The sequence below is a fragment of the Scyliorhinus canicula genome, chromosome 8, assembly GCF_902713615.1.
Source record: "Scyliorhinus canicula chromosome 8, sScyCan1.1, whole genome shotgun sequence".
Classification (NCBI taxonomy): Eukaryota; Metazoa; Chordata; class Chondrichthyes; order Carcharhiniformes; family Scyliorhinidae; genus Scyliorhinus; species Scyliorhinus canicula.
In genome coordinates, this window is record NC_052153.1 from 75,241,806 (window position 1) to 75,253,821 (window position 12,016).

Sequence of the window (12,016 nt, forward strand, 5' to 3'; positions counted from 1 at the left end):
AGTGGTGGCATTAGATGCGGAGAAGGCCTTTGATAGGGTTGAGTGGGGGTATCTGTGGGAGATGTTGGAAAGATTTGGGTTTGGGGAGGGGTTTGTCCGTTGGGTGAGGTTGCTCTATGCGGCCCCGATGGCGAGTGTAGCCACGATTAGGAGGAGGTCGGAGTACTTTCGGTTGTACCGGGGGACGAGACAGGGGTGTCCCCTGTCCCCCTTGCTCTTTGCGTTGGCAATTGAGCCCCTGGCCATGGCGCTGAGGGAGTCAGGGAACTGGAGGGGCCTGGTGCGGGGTGGGGAGGAGCATCAAGTGTCGCTTTATGCGGACGACCTGTTGCTGTATGTGGCGGACCCGGTGGGGGGGATGCCGGAGGTGATGAGGATTCTTAGTGAATTTGGGGGCTTCTCTGGGTATAAGCTGAACCTGGGCAAGAGCGAGTTGTTCATGGTGCACCCGGGGGATCAGGAGGAGGGGATTGGTAGGCTCCCACTGAAGCAGGCAGGGAAGAGCTTCAGGTACCTAGGAGTCCAGGTGGCTGGGAGCTGGGGGGCCCTGCACAAGGTTGGTGGAGCAGATGGAGGAGGAGTTCAAATGGTGGGATATGTTACCGCTGTCACTGGCAGGGAGGGTGCAGTCCGTTAAGATGACGGTGCTCCCGAGGCTTTTGTTCCTGTTCCAGTGCCTCCCCATCCTTATCCCGAAGGCCTTTTTTAGGAGGGTCAACGGGAGTATTACGGGATTTGTGTGGGAGCATGGGACTCCGAGGGTGAGAAGAGTGTTCTTGGAACAGGGCAGGGATAGGGGGGGCTGGCGCTGCCCAACCTATGTGGGTACTATTGGGCTGCCAACGCAGCGATGGTGCGTAAGTGGGTAATGGACGTGGAAGGGGCAGCATGGAAGAGGATGGAGGTGACGTCCTGTGTGGGCATGAGCCTGGAAGCGCTGGGAACGGCGTCGTTGCCGCTCCCTCCAACGAGGTATACCATGAGCCCGGTGGTGGCGGCTACCCTCAAAATTTGGGGGCAATGGAGACTGCATAGGGGAGAAGTGGGGGGGCTCGATGGCGGCCCCGATACGGGGGAACCATCGGTTTGTCCCAGGGAGCATTGATGGCGGATTTCTGGGCTGGCACAGGGTAGGTGTTAGGAGGTTGAGGCATCTGTTTGTGGAGGGGAGATTCGCGAGCTTGGGGGAGTTAGAGGGGAAGTTTGGGCTCCCCCCCCGGGGAACATGTTTCAGTACATGCAGGTTACGGCGTTTGCCAGGCGGCAGGTGGAGGGGTTCCCCTTGTTGCCCCCACGTGGGGTACGGGACAGGGTGCTCTCGGGGGTGTGGGTTGGAGGAGGGAGGATTTCGGACATATACCGGGTAATGCAGGAGATAGACGAGGCCTCGGTGGAGGAACTGAAGGGTAAATGGGAAGAGGAGCTGGGTGAGGAGATTGAGGAGGGGACGTGGGCGGATGCCCTGGAGAGTGAATTCCTCCTCTTCCTGTGCGAGGCTTAGCCTCATACAGTTCAAGGTGCTGCATAGGGCCCACATGACTGGGACGAGGATGAGTAGGTTTTTCGGGGACGAAGACAGGTGTGCTAGGTGCTCGGGGAGCCCAGCGAACCACGCCCATATGTTTTGGGCGTGCCCAGCGCTGGGGGAGTTTTGGAAGGGGGTAGCAAGGACGGTGTCGAGGGTGGTGGGATCCAGGGTCAAGCCAGGCTGGGGACTCGCAATTTTTGGAGTTGCAGTGGAGCCGGGAGTGCAGGAGGCGAAAGAGGCCGGTGTCCTGGCCTTTGCGTCCCTAGTAGCCCGGCGGAGGATTCTTTTTCAGTGGAAGGATGCGAGGCCCCCAAGCGTGGAGGCCTGGATCAATGATATGGCAGGGTTCATCAAATTGGAGAAGGTGAAATTTGCCCTGAGGGGATCAGTACAAGGGTTCTTTAGGCGGTGGCAGCCTTTCTTGGACTTACTGGCGGAACGCTAGGGAAATAGGCCGGCAGCACCAGCAACCCGGGGGGGGGGGGGGGATTTAGTTCGGTGGGAGGGAGAACTGTGTACATGGGTTTGTTGGATGTGGCGGGTGTTATCGCTTTCCTTTTTGTTGTTTGCTTTTTTTTTTGTTTTTGTAGTTGGGTGGATGTTGTTCTTGGGTTTTTACCATGGTTGTTTTGTTATTTATATTTTGTGAAAATCTTAATAAAAATTATTTAAAAAAAATAAAAATAAATGTGCATTGATTTCAAACTTACTAACTGGTGTATTGAGTCTCTGATCAGTATTCGGTTTTGAACCTTGTGGCGGTATCGAAAGGATACCTGGCGACTCTTGAGCTAGCATAATTAAAACAGAGCAAATTAAGGAGAGAGCATAACGAGCAACACCAGCCATTCTTTCTTCTCAAGTTCTTGAATATAAGAACACGGGAAATAGGTGACTGCTTGAGCCTGCTCTGCCATTCGCTAGACCAGCTTTGACAGAGCCATCCAGACTCGAAACATTAGCTCCCTTTTCTCTCCACAGATGCTGTCAGATCTGCTGAGATTGTCCAGTATTTTCTGCTTTTGTGTCATTTACAAAACAACAGAAGATGGTTGGAGTTTGGACACTACTTGAGCAACTCCTGTGATGTCCTGGAACGGAGATGATTGACCTGCAAAAATCACAACCAGCGTCCTTTGTGCCAGGTATGACTCCAACGAGTGGAGAGTTTTCCACTGACTTCAGTTTTGTTAGGGGTCCTAGATGCCACACTCGGTCAAATGCTGCTTCGATGCCAAGGGCAGTCATAATTACCTCACCAGTTTATCTCTTTAGTCCATGCTCGAACCAAGGCTGTAATGAGGTCAGGAGCTGAGTGATCCTGGCAGAACCCAAACTGAGTGTTAATGAGCACTGATCATGACTGATCCTCAGCTTCAACTCAATTTTCTTGTTCACTCCTCATATCCCTCGACTCCTTGAGGGACCAAAAATCTGTCTGTTTCACACACACATCGAACAAGGATCAGGAGTAGGCCATTCGTCCTCTTGAGCCTGCTCTGCACTTAACAAAATCATGGTTGAACTGGTTGTAACCTCAACTCTGCACCCAGCCTATCCCTGATAGCCTATCATTCCCTTGCTTACCAAGAATCTATCCACCTCAGCTTTAAAAATATTCAAAGATGCTGCTTCCACTGCCTTTTCAGGAAGAGAGTTTCAAAAACTCTCAACACAAATTTTTTTCGCCTCACCTCTGTTTTAAATGGGCGATCCCTATTTTTAAACAAGGACCACGCAGTTCTAGATTTTCCCACAAGAGAACCACTTATCCACCCTGACAATGCCCCTTAGGGTCTTGTTTGTTTAAATTAAGTAGTCTTTGACTCTTCTAAATTCCAGTGGCTACAAGCCTAGCCTGTCCAAAGCATTTACAACCTTTCTTAAATCGCTCCAGGGCGACTCCCGGTGACGGTGGGCGGGAGGCAGCCGCACACTGGAGGGCTCCCGCTCGGGAATAGACATTTTGGGTTTTAACGCCTGGCAACGAAGGCTGTAAAAGCTTTAAGAAGGCACAGGGAAGGCTGTAAAAGCTTTAAGAAGGCACAGGGAGGAGAAATGTCCAAGCTTGGGAAAAAAACAGCATGAAAAAGGAGGTTAATGAAAGTCCGCTGGTGAGTGGAAAAGCCAGCGCAGGAACTGTAAGGAAAGCGGAGGTTGGAGCACCAGGGGAGGCCGCACCGCTCACAGCAGAAGAAATGACCAAAGTGATGGTTGTGGAACTTGAAAAACAGCTCACAAAGCACATGGAAGCGATGAAGAAGGAGATGGGGACGGTATTGAAAGTGATGGTGGAGGAGGCGATTGCCCGGTGAGGGCGGCGGTATCAGGCGTAGCGGCGGAGGTGCGGGAGCAAGGTGAGACACTGAAGGAAGTGGAAGAGGTATTATTGCAGCACAGTGAGCAACTCACCTCGATGCGGAAGGTGACAGAGACCAAGAAGGGTCTGCGAGCCAAAATGGAAGACCTGGAAAACAGATCCAGGTGGCAGAATCTGGGGATCGTGGGTCTGCCCGAAGGGGTGAAAGGCCCGAGGCCGACGGAGTATTTTGCCGCGATGTTAGCGGAGCTATTGGGGGAGGGGGACGATCCCTTTCGATACGAACTGGATCGGGCTTATCGGTCGTGGAGGCCTATACCAAAGGCAAGTGAGCCGCCAAGAGTAGTAACTGTGTGTTTCCGTAGGTACAGCGTGAAGGAGAAGGTCCTTGCTGGGCAAAGCAGAAGCGGGTGGTGCAGTGGGCTGGAGCTGGTATATGCATATACCAGGACTTTACGGTGGAGCTGGCAAGGAGGCGGGCTGCCTTCAGCCGGGTGAAGAAGGTTACTGTACATCAGCAAGGTGCAGTGCGGCATAGTATATCCAGCTAAGGTGAGGGTGACCTACAAATCCAAAGATTTTTATTTTGGGACGGCAGAAGCGGCGGAGGATTTTGCGGAGGCAGAAGGACTGTGGCAGAATTGAGAAATGGGACTGAGAGCGGGTCGTGTACCAATGTAGCCTCATGTAACTTTATTTTGTCACTGCGTGTTGGTGTATATACTAAATGAGTCAAAGCTGTATATTTGGACAAGGGAAGAGTTGGGACTTTCATTTGCAATGATGGTTCTTTGGGGCTTGGGTGTGTATGCTGGGGTTGTGTGTGAAAGGGGATTTCTTGGTTTTCCTGGGATTGGCAAGGGGGAGGGAGACCCGGGTGGTCGCCTCCGTGAACGGGAGTGAGGTGGGGGGAGGGGCTGCGGCCATCGGAGCCTGGGGAACAGGTTTTGGTGAGTCTAGCTGGGGTGAAATGTTGGGGGAAGGAATCGAGGTTGGGGGGAGGAGTTTACAAGCGGAAGTGGAGGGCAGGAGTCTGGGAGGGTGTCTACAATTCATGGGTGCCATTCACAGTACTCTTTCGGGGATTGGATGGCATTGAATATTAGGGGGGGGTTGGACTATATATGTCAACGGTGACCAGGGGTGATTCCTGATTCCTTTTTTCCTCCTTGGGAGATTTAGTTTTATTTTATGCTTATATTGTCAGGTGGGCCGTTGTTTGGGGGATGGTGGGAGGATGGGATCGTTGTTGTTGGTAGGGGGATTGACATTGTATTCGTTACCGTTTACTGTTTGTTGGTGGGGTGTAAATTCTGAAGAAAATGTGAAAATGGAGAATAAAAATATTTTAAAATTAATAAATAAATAAAGTGCACCAGTCATACGGAGCGCTAGTAAGGCCACACACTGAAGTATAACCACGCTAATTTTGCATTCAATTCCCTGAGGTGCGCAATTCCAAAGATTCACAGCCTTTTCAGTGAACAAATTTCTCCTCATCTCAGTATTAAATGTGCAACCCCTTATCCCGAGTTGTGTCCCTAAGTTCTAGATTCCCCAGCCAGAGGAAACAACCTCTTTGTACCTATCCTGTCAACTCTCTTCTGTATCTTGTATGTTTCAAAGAGATCATCTCAAAAGCGCAGGCCCAACTTACTCAGACTCCAATCATATGACAACCCTCAGGAACCAATCTAGAGAATCTTGAATGTAACACTCTTGACCAGCCTCCAAAAGCTTACCCTCTGTAAACATTAACTTATCCAAACTTCTGCTGCCTGTGTCCTAACTTGGACCAAATGTTGTTCAAACATCACCCCAATGCTGGCTCCTGGTTCAACAAAGTCTCAATTTTAAAATGTTCATCCTTTATTCAAATCTCTTCCTGGTTTGGTTCCTCCTGAAATCTCGTCCAGCCCTACAACTCTCCAAAATAACCACACTCTGTTAATTCCAGTTGTTTGGGCATTGCCAATTTTAATTGCTCCACCATTGGTCACTATGTCTTCAGCTGCCTCGGACTAAGCTCTGGAATTTTCTCTCTCGACCTCTGTGTCTCCACCTCACTTTCTTCCTTTAAGACAAACCTTAAAACCTATCTTTGGCTAGGTTTATGGTCATTTCCCCATATATATCCTTATTGGGCTTGATGACATATTTTGTTTTATAATGTCTTTGTGGAGCACGTTGGGATGTTTTATAATGTTAACGGTGCTACAAAATACAAGTTGTTGTCTAAAAATCTCAGGTGTGACTTATTTACAACAAATTCGCTAGATTTTACAATATCTAGAGAATTTACTTCCATACATCCTACTCCCTTAGTACCTTGGTGAGGAGGAAGAACTTTAATTTAAACATTTCTAAAGCCAGACGATATACAAATTCAATTTGTTCTATAATCACTGTTGCAGACTAATGATTTAAATTCATAACGAGGTATGAAGGTATTGCCTTCATGCATGATCATAATTTAAGTAATATCTCACATTATAAAAGTACGGGAGAATCCCTATAAATACGCTGTGAAGAAGGTTTGATTGGTGTTATACCACGGCAGTAAAAGTTTTTACAAATATATAAAACAAAAAAGAGTGGCTAAGGTAAATATTGGTCCTTTAGAGGATGAGAAGGGAGTTTTAATAATGGGAAATGAGGAAATGGCTGAGGAACTGAACAGGTTTTTTGGGTCGGTCTTCACAGTGGAAGACACAAATAACATGCCAGCGACTGATAGAAATGAGGCTATGACAGGTGAGGACCTTGAGAGGATTGTTATCACTAAGGAGGTAGTGATGGGCAAGCTAATGGGGCTAAAGGTAGACAAGTCTCCTGGCCCTGATGGAATGCATCCCAGAGTGCTAAAAGAGATGGCTAGGGAAATTGCAGATGCACTAGTGATAATTTACCGAAATTCACTAGACTCTGGGGTGGTCCCGGTGGATTGGAAATTAGCAAACGTGACGCCACTGTTTAAAAAGGGAGGTAGGCAGAAAGCAGGAAATTTAACTTCGGTAATAGGGAAGATGCTGGAATCTATCATCAAGGAAGAAATTGCGAGGCATCTGGATAGAAATTGTCCCATTGGGCAGACGCAGCATGGGTTCGTAAAAGGCAGGTCGTGCCTAACTCATTTAGTGGAATTTTTTGAGGACATTACCAGTGCAGTAGATAACGGGGAGCCGATGGATGTGGTATATCTGGATTTCCAGAAAGCCTTTGACAAGGTGCCACACAAAAGGTTGCTGCATAAGATAAAGATGCATGGCATTAAGGGTAAAGTAGTAGCATGGATAGAGGATTGGTTAATTAATAGAAAGCAAAGAGTTGGGATAAATGGGTGTTTCTCTGGTTGGCAATCAGTAGCTAGTGGTGTCCCTCAGGGATCCGTGTTGGGCCCACAATTGTTCACAATTTACATTGATGATTTGGAGTTGGGGACCAAGGGCAATGTGTCCAAGTTTGCAGATGACACTAAGATGAGTGGTAAAGCGAAAAGTGCAGAGGATACTGGAAGTCTGCAGAGGGATTTGGATAGGTTAAGTGAATGGGCTCGGGTCTGGCAGATGGAATACAATGTTGACAAATGTGAGGTTATCCATTTTGGTAGGAATAACAGCAAACGGGATTATTATTTAAACGATAAAATATTAAAGCATGCCGCTGTTCAGAGAGACTTGGGTGTGCTAGTGCATGAGTCACAGAAGGTTGGTTTACAAGTGCAACAGGTGATTAAGAAGGCAAATGGAATTTTGTCCTTCATTGCTAGAGGGATGGAGTTTAAGACTAGGGAGGTTATGTTGCAATTGTATAAGGTGTTAGTGCGGCCACACCTGGAGTATTGTGTTCAGTTTTGGTCTCCTTACTTGAGAAAGGACGTACTGGCGCTGGAGGGTGTGCAGAGGAGATTCACTAGGTTAATCCCAGAGCTGAAGGGATTGGATTATGAGGAGAGGTTGAGTAGACTGGGACTGTACTCGTTGGAATTTAGAAGGATGAGGGGGGATCTTATAGAAACATTTAAAATTATGAAGGGAATAGATAGGATAGATGCGGGCAGGTTGTTTCCACTGGCGGGTGAAAGCAGAACTAGGGGACATAGCCTCAAAATAAGGGGAAGTAGATTTAGGACTGAGTTTAGGAGGAACTTCTTCACCCAAAGGGTTGTGAATCTATGGAATTCCTTGCCCAGTGAAGCAGTTGAGGCTCCTTCATTACATGTTTTTAAGGTAAAGATAGATAGTTTTTTGAAGAATAAAGGGATTAAGGGTTATGGTGTTCAGGCCGGAAAGTGGAGCTGAGTCCACAAAAGATCAGCCATGATCTCATTAAATGGCGGAGCAGGCTCGAGGGGCCAGATGGCCTACTCCTGCTCCTAGTTCTTATGACACAGAAAAACGTACCATATTCTGGTTCACTGGCTTCAGAAAAAGATTGAGAGGTCACTCTATCCAAAGCAACCGTGCTATCCTCTGTCAGATTGCACAATGGCTCCGCTGAATTTTCTTCACCTGCCGTAAGTTCTTGCTCTAGGGAATTAAGCATGTCCTGATATGCATTTCGAGCTTCTTCAGTGAGTTCAATCATTTGATGAAACTGGTTCTGTTGAGTGAAATATACAATAAAAGTATATCACAATATTGATTAGTGATAGAGTGAATCTCTTTTTAGTAGTCCAACACATTTAAATTCACTTTTAAAACTGGCTCAAGCAGATTTCATCTCCGAAAAATGTAATTTCCAACAGAAAATGAAGTGAAGTAATATGAAATAATGTGAAGTAATATTTTCAGTAATATATATTTTATTAGTGAAATATCATAGCAAATTACCAAATAATTTAACTCTTTAATGTAGCACTTGTTTATTAGATTTCTGGATTAGACTACAAATATGGCCCAGAAAGTTACCCTTCTGGACTCCTATCTTCCAAGAAATTGATCAAAACATTATTTCTGAACATACAAATTACACTTACTTTTGTCACCCAATATTATCGCTGAAAACAGCCATCATTTTAAGATGGTTCAACTTGTTTAATTTAATCCATTAAAGCTGTTTAGTCTTGCTTCAAATAGCCTTTTTCCCTAGAAGAGGTTTGCAGTTTTAGTTCAGCAAACAAGCTGCTATCCTATGCCAGTAAGATCGCTCACAATCTGCCTGACAGAGTAAAAACGAGCCAAATGTAGACAGAGTACACTTCTGCTACACCACCTACTCGAGGGAAATTAAGAATGGGCAACAAAAATGCTGGCTTAGCCATGAAAGGATAGAACAAACCTAAGTGCAGTTGAGGACCTGACAATGAGAGCAGCTGATTCCAATGTGCAGTTGGCAACATAGTCCATGTTGACCCATGTAACCAGGTAGTGGAGGGCTCTGGTCCTGCAAGATTCCACAGAGGTGCAGAGGTTGACACCCTCAACAAGTTACATTAAAAACATTCTGTTTCAAGTTTAAAATTTCCCTGGAAAACCAAGCGGCTCTCTGGGCACTTCTGGAATGCACTTTCACACCACTTTCTCTGGGGTTTTACTGTAGCTGGTACTAACAAATAGTACAAGATACCCTACTGACTTTAATGCACTCACAGCAGAAAATGGTAGTCAGAAGTGAGACCAGGCAGTTACTGAAAAATAGAACATAGGTTGGCATAACTGTTTTCAATAGAGAAGATGTGGTATAATATTAGTTAATGAATATCCAAACTATTATCCAGCTTTTTGCCTCTCCATCTTCACTCATCCTGAATTCACTGCCTTCTTATCCACCTTAAATCTCTCCCTCTATGTAAATTGCCCAAATAATATTTTCCAACCATCCCCTTGAACTTTCCACCTCATGTGATCATGCTGATTGTACCACATCAATCAAAGATAAGGCCATCTAAGAGCACTTTCAGACTTCGGGTGGCAGCCATGAGCTGAGCGGTCACACGAAAGGTGGTTCTCTCCTAAGAACTTCTGATTAGACCTTCTAACCCTGCCAAATGGGCACCAAAAGTGAGAACAGTTCCCCAGCTTAACTCCCCATGCACTGCTTAATCAACCAGGATGTCAACGGGCCAGCAATTAGGACACTAAAACAGTAAGAGCATAGAGAAGAAAACCTTGACCTCTGAACAGGGAAACCAGTGTGGCAGCCCAGAAACGAACATGGCGGACCCAACAGGATAGTCAATGCCGACCCATGCAATGATGGAGAAACTGATGGGAGTTCATCACAATGGAATTCCAGAAACACAGAAGGGCGATGAAAGAGGACCTCATAGCAATGGTGGGGTCAGCAATAGAGACCGCATTGATCTCCATAAAGGAGGCAATGGACAGAACAGAGCGGAGACTGGGGGCCCAAGAGACAACGGTATGGGACCTAGAAAGTACAGCCACGGACCAAGGGGTGTGGAACACCTCGTTCGAAGCCGAGGTGGCAAGGTTGGTCACGACCCAGATGGCACTGAAGGGGAAGGTGGATGACCAAGAAAACAGGTCCTGCATGCAAAACCTGCGGATTGCTGGGCTACTAGAAGGCATGGAGTGGAGGAGCCCAGAGTTTGTGGCATCGATGCTCTGAAAACTTGTCGAGAAGGAGGACTTCGCCAATCCCCTGGAGGTATATCGGGCACACAGATCGCTCCGACAGAGACCCAAGTCGGGGGAACCACCATGGGCAATGATAGTGAGGCTCCACAGATTCCAGGATAAAAAGCAGATCCCGATGTGGGTGAAGAACACGCAGTCATGCAAGTGGGAAGGACGCACCATCTGCTTGTACCAAGACATTGAAGCAGACTTGACCAAGCAGCAGGCAGAATTTAACAGGGCCAAAATCACGCTGTTTAAGAGTAAGGCGCAGTTTGGCATGCTGTACCCGGCCAGACTATGGGTCATATACCAGGGCAGGGAACACTATTTTAATTCGCTGAAGGACACAAACAAATTTGTCTGAAAGAATGAGCTCAGGAGTTTTTAAAATTTAGAGTACCCAATTAGTTTTTTCCATTTAAGGGGCAATTTTACCGTGACCAATCCACCTGCCCTGCACATCTTTGGGTTGTGGGGGTGAGACCCACACAGACATGGGGAGAATGTGCAAACTCCACACGGACAGTGACCCAGAGCCGGGATCAAACCCGGGTCCTCAGCACCGTGAGGCAGCAGTGCTAACCACTGTGCCACCGTGCCGCACTTGCAGTAAAGAACAATTAACTTGATATGGACTTTAATGATCCGTTGGGGGGGGGGGGACTGTTCGTGGAAGGGCGGGGGGGGGGGGGGGATTATCCCTCTTTCCAGACGCTCCATCTAGGCCCGTAAAAACTTAATTACTTGCAAAGACTCACATTCAAAGTATCGCCTTGCATTAATAACTTTGTCTGTATATGTGTTTCTGGAACCCACCTCTTCATTCACCTTCATTCAGCAGTGCTCCGAAAGCTAGTGATTCGAAACAAACCAGTTGGACTTTAACCTGGTGTTGTAAGACATCTTACTGTGCCCACCCTAGTCCAACTCCAGCATCTACACATCATTATTAATTTAGGACACTTTACAATCAACAAATACATCTTATTGTTAAAACATTTCCTACAATTATGAAATATAACGGGCAAAATTCTCCGCCCCCCACGACGGGTGGGAGAATAGCGGGAGGGCCTTCCCGACATTTTTGCCGCCCTTCCGCTATTCTCCCCCCCCCCGCCGAAGTCCCGACCCGAATCGCTGCCGCTGTTTTTTTACGGCCGGCAGCGATTCTCAGCTGTTAGATGGGCCGAAGTCCCAGCCCTTTACGCCGTTTTTACGAACGGCAAACACACCTGGTCTTGCCGTTCGTAAAAACGGCGTCACTAACTCGCTATTAATAACCATGGCACCGATTGGCCCGGCCGTACCACGGCCGTGCCAAGGGTGCCATGGGCCCGCGATCGGTGCCCACCGATCGCAGGCAGCGGGCCCGATGCCCGCGCACTACTTGTCCTTCCGCCGCCCCGCAGTATCCATTCGCGGGGCGGCTGAGGGGCAACTCGGCCCGCACATGCGCGGGTTTCGCGCAAAAACGCGATGACGTCACCCACGCATGCGCGGGTTGGAGTCTTCCAAACTGCGCATGCGCGGCTGACGTCATATGACGCGTCAGCCGGCGCTAACTCCGGCAAGCGGGCTTAACGA

At 47.8% G+C, this 12,016-nt stretch overlaps 1 protein-coding gene across 5 annotated transcripts in view; it reads right to left on the reverse strand.

Moving 5' to 3' along the window:
- Positions 1-12,016, reverse strand: part of LOC119970326 (selenocysteine insertion sequence-binding protein 2-like) — a 138,083-nt gene that overhangs the window by 20,589 nt on the left and 105,478 nt on the right. For all 5 annotated transcript variants that reach the window (XM_038804765.1, XM_038804762.1, XM_038804763.1 and 2 more), the window contains one exon: positions 8,252-8,450. In XM_038804765.1, coding sequence (XP_038660693.1) covers positions 8,252-8,450 — 199 coding nt within the window. The remainder of the gene's footprint in view (positions 1-8,251; positions 8,451-12,016) is intronic.